The sequence below is a fragment of the Pinus tabuliformis genome, chromosome 2_1 (assembly GCF_031772625.1).
Source record: "Pinus tabuliformis cultivar Carrire ecotype Pingquan chromosome 2_1, CPIR1, whole genome shotgun sequence".
NCBI lineage: Eukaryota > Viridiplantae > Streptophyta > Pinopsida > Pinales > Pinaceae > Pinus > Pinus tabuliformis.
This window is the reverse complement of record NC_142299.1, coordinates 583,744,655-583,754,482: the sequence shown is the minus strand read 5'-3', so window position 1 is coordinate 583,754,482 and position 9,828 is coordinate 583,744,655. Positions and strand designations below refer to the sequence as shown.

Here is a 9,828-nt window from a genome sequence, read left to right as displayed (position 1 = left end):
TTTTATTTTTTTATTTTTTTTCTTTTTATTTTTTTATTTTTTTTATTTTTTTTTAAATCGAGATGGGAATACAGAAATCTTTCCCTGGGAGGGCGAGTTATCCTTTCCCAAGTTGTTCTAAACCAACTAGGAGTTTATTGGGGCCACCTTTACCATATTCTTGCTACTATCATCCTCTCTCTTAACTGAGTCATGGCCAATTTTATCTGGGGGGAAGTCATATTCAAAAGAAATTTCACCTTGCTAAAATATCTAAAGCTTCTCTACTGAAAGTTATAGGGGGATGGGGTATTCTAGATCTTCGCCATTTTGGACAGGCTTTACTTATCAAGTCCTTTGGAGAGGTATTTTTGGTACTGGAACCTCGAGTCATTAGACAAAAATGCCTTAAGAAACATGAATTCACTTTCTAGTTCCGCAAAGGAACCATTGGAGCCAAGAATGGATCTGCCATCTGGCTTAGTTTCCGAAAAGTCACCAAAATCTTCCTGCAACATCTGGTTTGGAACATTGGCACGGGCCACAATATCCTCATTGGATCTGATCATATCTTGGGTTATGGTGATGTTGGCAATATCCCAGATCTCCTTATTGCCTCCCTCAATAGAAGGGGCATCTTTTTCTGGAGACAAGCCATAGTATCTTGGAGGGGCCCTCATCCCATTTGGAAATATGCACAAGAGCTGGGGTTATCTAGAAATTGGGACTTGGAATGGGAGCACATTGTCGCTAGGATGAATCAACTGAAAATCTGCCACACTGGAAATCGAGACAAGTTAATCTGGTCAAGGAAGATGCAGAATGACAACATTAGTGTGGCACATACATACCTTTCACTCTCTTCAAAGGTCTCAAACCTCACTAAGAAACATCCCCAATTTTCATATTGGAAAACCAACATCCCCAACAAAATCATCCTCTTCACATGATTGGTTTTTCATAACAAAAATCTAACTTGGGAAAACTTGTAAAAGAGGCAATGGCATGGACCAGGCATCTGTCCTATTTGTAAGAAGGAATCTGAAAACAACAATCATATATTCCTCAATTGTCCTCTCACCTCATAGATCTGGAAAGGACTCTCTTCCCACTTCGGTTTTCCTTTTTCCCTACATGCATGCATAAAGGACTGCCTTTTATGGTGGACAACTCAAAAGGCTGACTCGAAAATCATACCTCCTATTTGTTTTCTAGAAATCTGGAAGTGGAGGAACAACTACATTTTTCAAAATGGCACTGGGAGCTTCCACAATGTTATGGAAAAGATCATCCTCTGTTACACTCTATATTCCACTAAGGACGTAAGAAAAAAAGTCCCTTGCCAAAAGAAGACTAAGTTTCAGCCAATATATCCAATGGGATTTTTTGATGGGGTTGCACCAGTGTTTTTAAAACCGGAACCGGTGACCGAACCGGTCCACCTAGCTAACCGGTTTACCGACCGGAACCGGTCTAACCGGGACTGGTTTGGTCTAAACGAACCGGTTTTTAAAAAATACATTAAATAATTAATTTTTAATGAAACAAAACTATTTTTAAGATGTAAAACCATGATTCCAAGCCAATAGAGACAAAATATGCAAAGTTTGCTCATTTATATACCATGCAAAGGTGAATATATCAAAATGGCACCGAGTGCAATACATATCATCGACAAAATAGCAAAATACATAAGAAATGAGGCTCTAAATGGCCTATAAAGTCCAAAAAAATGCTGCAAGCTATGAGGCCATTGGCCTACTACAAGTCTACAGTGTACACATGATCAATCATCAAGTCCATCACCACTACTAGACACAGGATCATCATCAGGAGCTACATAGACATCATCTGGTTCAGAGTCTGAGGATGCCTCAGCACAAGTCAGAGTAAGGTCTGAGTTACCTATGTGTTTGAGACTGAGTCGTGAAAGAAGTTCAAAGCCAGATCTCTGTAATATTGTTGTGTAATCTGAACTCTCCTAAAAGGGCCTAATCTAGGCCTTGTTGCAGATATTTTCTAGCAGAACTTGATCAAGATATTTAAAACATATTGATGACACCTTGTTGATGGACTGACGCCAGCAACCTGTGGAATAAAAGGTTCAATCACAAAGCGAAGATGCATGACAAGAATTTATTATACAGGAAAGAAGTAATGAATTAGTCATGAGAATGCAGACCTACAAAAAGATCATTGAAACAAAGCCAGAAATCAAAGTCCAAAACATATTAAAGAAGGCCCGTCGTGAAGTTTACAAACAGATTTTGAATTGCACTGTCAAGTACCTCATTTCTCTTTGAGATTTATTTTGTGCTTTTTTGAAATACAAATCATTTCATAGTTTGAAGGACTCTAAGATCTCCATGCAAAAGACATTACAATGATGGGTAGCTCAGCATCTCATAACTCACAGCCATAAATGAGTCTAACAAAATTATAAGTCTGCAAATGAAAGGTATGCATCATGGCTTGATTTACCCACAGTGACCTTAATCAATATTAAAGATTTTGCTTTGGTATCATTCTTAAAAAATTTCAAGGCTTGGAATAAAAGACATGTATCAAGAGGTTGATTTCACAAGAATATGATCAGTCAGATCATAGAACTGTCAATCTTGTTGAAGATTGGCAGCTTCGGTCAGAATTTCGTTAGAAAATTAATGGAGAAACTTAATATTTATGACTTTGGCCAAGTCAGCCTCGTAGAAGACAAGTTGGCCCCACATTTCTGACCAGCATTGACTATCTTGATTGACTTGTCCATAAACCGGCCAGTTTAGGACAGAACCGGCCGGTTAGCAATAAACGGCCGGTTTTGGCCTAAACCGGCCGGTTTTTACCGGTTAGGTCTATTTTCTGGGCAAATGAGGCTTCTAACCGGGTTTTTTCACCGGTTCTGACCGGTGAGCCTCCCAACCGGCCGGTTAGGCCGGTAACCGGTCAGACCGGAACGGTTTTTAAAACTATGGGTTGCACAACAACAAGTGTGTGGATGCGGTTTCTGGCTGACCATCTCAAAGGAACAAATTTTCAGAGTTTATTGGCATGGTGGAAGGGGCACAAACACTAAAGTTGAGGTATTGGCATTATGGGGCCTCATATGGTTCACAATCTGGCTGGATATTCCTCTCATGCACATCCATGGAGATTCTAAAATAATTGTAGAGCACATTAAGGGAACCACTAAAATAAAAAATCCTTTAGTTCTTGGTTGGCTGACGAGAATTGAATTGTTATGGATGCAGCACAACAATTTCTCTATCAGACATGTTGACAGGAAACAAAACATGGATGCTGATGAACTATAGAAGAATGGATTAACTGACTTCATTGGGAAAATGCACTTAACTATTACTGTGGACTAGGAGAGCATTAATATATAAGATTTCCCCTTCCGTGGATAGGATTTCTCCCACCATTATATTTTTTTTGAATTTTTGATGCTGTGCATAGTTTTTTTGAAGTGTTTGTTCTTATGTTTTTACAAATTTTGTCACATAATACTATTTCTAACATACAGATGTGGATACAACAAAGTATATTTTTGGTTTGGATTTGTGGAATGATGATAAGATGCAATTCATCTCAGGAGAAGGAACAAGGCAACTGGAATTTGGATGTTTGGCCACTGGGCTTAACAGTGTCCTCTGCGAGGATTGACTTGACAACTCCCAATAATGCTTGTTATATCTGTTTTTTGTCTCCTCGTAGATGGTGAATTACCTGAACAATATTTGTTTTTCTTTTTAGCTGGGGTGAAAAACTATACCAAAGAATTGTCATGTAGAAGAAGCTGCTGATCGACACAGGTTACTCAATTGGGCTTTTGTTGTTTTTGTCTTGATGTGGTAGTGGCACTCTTAGGACAACAAAATCTTCAAAATATTGTTACTTATCTACAATGCAAGACTGTTTTTTGTTACAGGGATCATGTATTTATGACATCTTTTATTAAGCTGTTTCTGGATTGCAACTCTGTAATCTTGTTGTATATGGACTTTGGATTGTTATATCCCTAGCATTACAGGCATTATTAGATATGTATTTTCTAGACATTGCGGATAAGGCATATTTTAAGAATATTTGATGGACAATATATATATTTCAATATCTGATAATAATATAATATTAAACTTTTTTCGTATTGGAAAAAAAATTGAAACCGCAGTGCTAAAGATATCAAAAGAAATATACAAAATAACAACTATGCCAATTCATATATTTTATGAACGCGGGGATACACAGCAAGATGTGCAGAAGCAAACACAATATTCTACATATATTTAGTGCACTCGTCACCCTAAACGTTGCGTCAGCACAACGTTACATTTGCACATGGACACGCAGGGTTTTATTCTGTGGCATAAAAGGTTACCAAAAGGTTTAGTCTATCTGCAGATGTTCAGGCATCCTGATGAAGAAGAACAGGGGGGCTCGGAGGAGACGAGCGTGGACACTCGGGCAGACCGCTGGGATATCGAGAGAAATCCTGGCAATAATCGTAAGTCATATAGTTGTTCCTCACAAAGTCAAGGGCTTGTTTCTGAGCCTTGGAGAGCGTAGGCGGGATGAGGTGATCCAAGTACCCGGGCAGCTTGCAATCGTGTTGTTCAGCCGTGCAACCGCTGATTATGAAGTCGCTGTAAGTTGAGAGAAAGGGTTCGTAACTGTAGTTTGCCCTGTATTTTCCTCCATCGGTTGCCCAGTCGGATGCGTCCCACACGGTTGCATAGATAGACATTGGCTTCGCTGGGTACTGCGATTCCACGCTCTGCTGCTTCCGGAATTGTCGGATGGGAACGCTGTCCACGAAAAACCTGCGCTCAACCCAAGCACACAAACAGCTAGTTGAGTCGCCGAATTTGAATTATTGCACTAGTAATAATATTCAACTGAAAAAGCCTGGCCAGGAACTCTCAAGCATACATAATCTTGTTTAACATCTAACCACATTACCTGTTTCAACATTCCCATCTACAACATCCTCATAAGTATTCGTAATAACATTCTACAATCCAAAATTTTAAACCTTACACTTGAAAAATCTTTGAAACACTTACTAGATCACTTGTGAGAGATGGAAATATATTAGTATTAAAAGTAAAGGCAGTGAAGTATATTATGTGGACTTTATATAAAAAGGGAATCCAGACATGTTTCAATACATCTAAAAAATAATTTCTCTTGGATTTAGAAGTGTTTTTATTTTGTATTTTAAAAATATTAAAAATGTTTTAATGTAATATTAATATTTTGATTAAAAAATTATATAAAAAAATTAATGTAATGTAATATTTAACATTTTAACTAAATCAAATTACAATTAAAAAAGAAAAAATAAAATTATATAAAAAAATTTAATGTAATGTAAAAATTTTAACTTGGTCAAAATAAAATAAAAAATGAAAATAATTTTATAAGTAAAAAATAAAAAGACTCATGGTATGGTATTGACTTATGGTATTCATGTGGAATATAATTTATTTAAAGGAAGAGACTAAAACAACCTAGATACATCTTAACTCTATATTTACCAAACTCCAAGAGAGATCAAATCTCTTTGAATCTTAAGAGTTTTGATCCCTCTCAACACTTGTAAATTTAGAATCATGGATCCATGATGATTAAATCACAATTTAATTCTTTATCAAGAAAATAATTAAATTAAAGACTTGCTCTCCCTGTTTTGAGGGCTTCCTCCAAATTTTTTTTCTCTGTAATTATCTCCTACCCTAATTTTTATGCCAAAATCTATACTAAATTTGGGATCTTGTTTCTTTGTGATTCATAGTTCTTATTACCCCAAAAATATTTGTGTTGCTTAAGCTTCAATTTTCATTCCTTCACCCAAAAAAAACCCAATTTATTAACATTGTTTTTCCTTTTTGTTTACTATTAACAAAAATAAAATTATATAAAAAAATTAATGTAATATAATGTAAAGATTTTAACTCTGTCAAAATAAAAGAAAAATACAAATACAAATGGATCGTAAATAAAATTATTTAAAAAAAAATAATGAAATATAATATAAAGATTTTAACTCTATCAAAATAAAATAAAAATACAAATACAAATGGATCATGATATTGAGAACCCATAGTGTTTATGTGGAATATAACCTATTTAAAGGGGAATTAAGTCAGCCTAGATCTATTTAACTCTGGGTCTAAGTCCATTTAACTCTAGATCTAAATCCTATGGTGACACAAAACAAGCAGAACACACAAATTCCAAAGCATGAAACTCTCCGAAATAAGACACTTACGATATATATATATATATATATGTCGTGTATATATATATATAATTATAATTTACCAACAAAATAATTTATCCTAAAACTTTACTAAGATAGATGTATACTAATATTAAAAGTAAATGATACTCCCCATAGGCAGAGGTCAAATATTCAAGGAATCCGCAATCACTTGGGTAACGTACATGATGTGATGAGGAGTCCAGACGACGGAGTAATTGTGGAAATCTTGTGTGGGATCGAACCAAAGATGAAACTGCTGTTCTCTTCCCACACGGCTGGTAATGTTACCGTCACCGCTGCCATTACCGTAGATGTTTGTATGGAGTTTGTAAGGCTCCCCTGGAATCGTCCCCAGAAACTCGAAATCCAACTCATCGTGCCGATCAGTATACACCTCGCTATTAGACAACTGCACACCCATCAAGCAAACGGACGAATGCTGTGTGAGCTTATAATGAATCAACCCATACATAAATTGCATTTTGAAAAACTTAGACAACTGCACACCCATCAAGCAGACGCACAAATACATAAATTGCATCTTGAAAAACAAATCTAAGGAAAGGAATTAATTTTCACATAGAACGTGGTCACGATCCCCGCTGTGTAACCAGCTTGCAGCTTCAGTGCCACGTTGAAAAAACCATACATGTAAGCCTGCTTCGATTTAAAACCACTTCCTGCAACAAAGCAAAGGGAGTATTTTTACTTTATTATGTGTGGAACCAAATGAATTAACGTTCATCAGGATGCATGGGAGAATGGGAGAAAAGTGAGTAGATGGTAGATTTTAGAATATTTTGAAATTTAATTATGAAATGAAATTTGGATTTAATTATGAATCACACTAGATAGTTCGAAATGTCAGTAATTTTAATCTAAATCTAATTATTACTATTTTCAAAATCTGCATTCAAGTTTAACCGTAATAACCGTAATAAAATGCATGAAGGAATAAAGTAGAAGCAAATGATGACCAGAATATCTATCAATCTTGAGGGTCACGGATTTTCGATCTTGGGAGACATTCTGATGGTCCGCGCTCCACAAATTGGAAAAGCCTCCATCAAACGCCATGGTCTTGAAATAGTTTGTCACTGGTTGAGAAGGCGACGGAGGTTGCGGACTTTCATCAGCTGAAACTAAGCTTGTGACCAACAGAGCGACAACGAGCACAAGCTTATGAAAGCTAAAAATAGCTGCCATGGCACTGCAATAGCCCCCAACGCCTTTAAGTAATCCCATTACAGTTGCAGAGATTTAAAATCTATGCATCTCTTATCCCTCACAGCTACAGACCTAATAAGAATGGAGGAGAGCACAGTAGCCCAAGCTGCAAATGTAGAGGGAACACAATTGTAGATTTAAATATGGAAAAGCGATGCCCATCCCTTTGCTTATATGTCACTTCACAATACCTGCAACACTGGCTGGTTATCTTAACGAACTCAACAAAGTAACCAATACCATTAATAAAATAAAAATGTTGGGTCCATCTGAGCCGGGGAAGTAAAGTCCACTTGCAGAAAAATTAAGAGCAAAACCTATATAAAAGGGTTAAATACTTGGCCCAGCACAAAGAAGTTACCGTGTATGTTAAGAAAGAACACCATGAAAATGCACAAGTTTGTTCCAAAAAATGAAGTACAGTTCAGAGGAAAATTTTAGGGTATGAGTTTCGAATAGACAGGGAGACATTACGATTGTAGCAGACGTAGAGTTTGAAATCGGATAACCCATTAAAGGAAAGTGAGTAAATTAAAAGGCATTATGGCACTCGAAAAGTATGGTGATAGATAGTGATATAAAGTGTTGAGTGAGTGAATAAAAAGGTGAGTAAAAGAAAAGGGCCGTCCAAAGCCCAGTGTTGAAGCAACATACTTGAAAACACCTCCTATAGCTATAATGAAAATGAGATAAAGAGTTGAATATAAAAATTTTAGTTGAAGTTGATGTATATAAGAATATTAAAAAAATGATGTATCCTAAAATAATGTTCCTTTATAAAGGGAAAATATTAAATATATAAATTCTCTTTAAATTTGGTGAATAGTTAATTTTTTATTATTATGAAAAATTAAATATTATATTTAAGCTAAGTATATTGCCTTTTTTGGGGGTGGGGAGGGGGACTATAAATAAACTGTATTTTATTTTATTTGAATGTGTACTTTACCCTTTAAATAAATAATTAGGTATATAAAGAAATTATAAATATTTGAATATAATATTTATTAAATATATAATACTAATTACTAAGATATTATTAATTATGAAGATTTTTTAAAATATATTTATTTTTTAAAATGGTAATAATGGAAGGGAAAATGTATGCTTCACCAAAATTAGTTGTGTAATTGTAAATTAAATATCAAATTAAATTTAAATTAAGTTAGTTCTATATATATATATATAAACAATTTATGTGATTTTGAAACATACATTTTGGGTTCACACTTTATCTATTTTATGATGTTGTTGTTTTTTTTTACATTAATTTTGTGTTTTTTAAAATGGCTGAAATATTCATACATGTTTTTTTTTTCCAAAAACATTATCTAACATAATTTTTAACTATGGAAATTTACAAAGATAAACTCCATATTTATATGACTTACAAATAAAGTATAAAATTAAATTACATAATTAATTAAAAATAATTTATTTATTTTCTTTATATTATATATCTTAATTCTCTATTCAATTTTTTTTGGTTATTTCTAATATATTGTATCTTTTTTTATTGTATATTGCTAACATGCATTCAAATTATATCAATGCATGTATGTAGGTTTAAAGAATGGTTTGCAAAAAATAATTTAACATGTTCTACCTTGTTTTATGTTAAGTGTTTTTTAAAGAATGGTTTGCAAAAAATAATTTAACATGTTCTACCTTGTTTTATGTTAATGAAAAACACTTAGTTCCCTATATTACATCTTGACAACCACCATCATCTTTACTTGAAAATGAACTTCAATTATGTAAATAAGTGAAAATAATGTTTTTGAAAGTTAAAGGAAAAAACATGCAATAAAAAACAAATATTTTGTCTAACATAAAACAATTTTTAGAATATATATAATATCTCTTTTTTACTTTATATATAATTCTTGTTATTTAAATTTAATTATATAATTATCTTGACATGGTTAGTGTTATCAATTTTATGGATACACTGATGTTCCACACTTTCAGCTTCCTCTGAGTCTGTCATGTCTGTGTACTCTGCTATGCCACATCTTTCTGGTTGAACTTCCTTTTTCTTCCATATCTTCAACTATGATGATGTTTTCTCCTTTTGGTATGGTGTCCACAATCTTCTCCTGCATTCTTTTGCTATATGTCTAGGCTTGTTGCATGCATAACATCTTACATGTTTCATATTCCTCCTAAAACAGTCAATGGCTTTGTGGCCAAACATATTGCAAGAAAAACAATATCCCTTAAAGTATCTGGAACGTGATGATCTTTCTGAGTGATGGTCTTGAACCATTCTACTTCTGCACCTGGCTGCAACATGTCCAAGATTATGACATACATAACATTCAACATTATTCATTGAAGGAAATAATCATCTATCA

The 9,828-nt window shown here is 34.2% G+C and overlaps 1 protein-coding gene across 1 annotated transcript; it reads right to left on the bottom strand.

Moving 5' to 3' along the window:
• Nucleotides 1-4,219: 4,219 nt before the first annotated feature.
• LOC149201818 (xyloglucan endotransglucosylase/hydrolase protein 31-like) lies at nucleotides 4,220-7,560 on the bottom strand. The gene is made up of 4 exons (XM_089399830.1): nucleotides 7,222-7,560; nucleotides 6,824-6,924; nucleotides 6,427-6,653; nucleotides 4,220-4,799 (listed from the first exon to the last, which is right to left on the bottom strand). The coding sequence occupies exons 1-4, from the start codon at nucleotides 7,487-7,489 to the stop codon at nucleotides 4,385-4,387; spliced, it is 1,011 nt and encodes a 336-aa protein (XP_089255956.1). The 5' UTR covers nucleotides 7,490-7,560; the 3' UTR covers nucleotides 4,220-4,384.
• Between the last annotated feature and the right edge of the window lie 2,268 nt (nucleotides 7,561-9,828).

Excerpts from the sequence above, each read along its gene's own strand:
- LOC149201818 (XM_089399830.1), bottom strand. The coding sequence starts at position 7,489 with ATGGGATTACTTAAAGGCGTTGGGGGCTATTGCAGTGCCATGGCAGCT. Across the intron at positions 6,925-7,221 it reads CAAGATTGATAGATATTCTG|GAAGTGGTTTTAAATCGAAG; the intron begins GTCATCATTTGC and ends GCTTTGTTGCAG. Across the intron at positions 4,800-6,426 it reads TGGACTCCTCATCACATCAT|GTTTTTCGTGGACAGCGTTC; the intron begins GTACGTTACCCA and ends GGTTGAGCGCAG.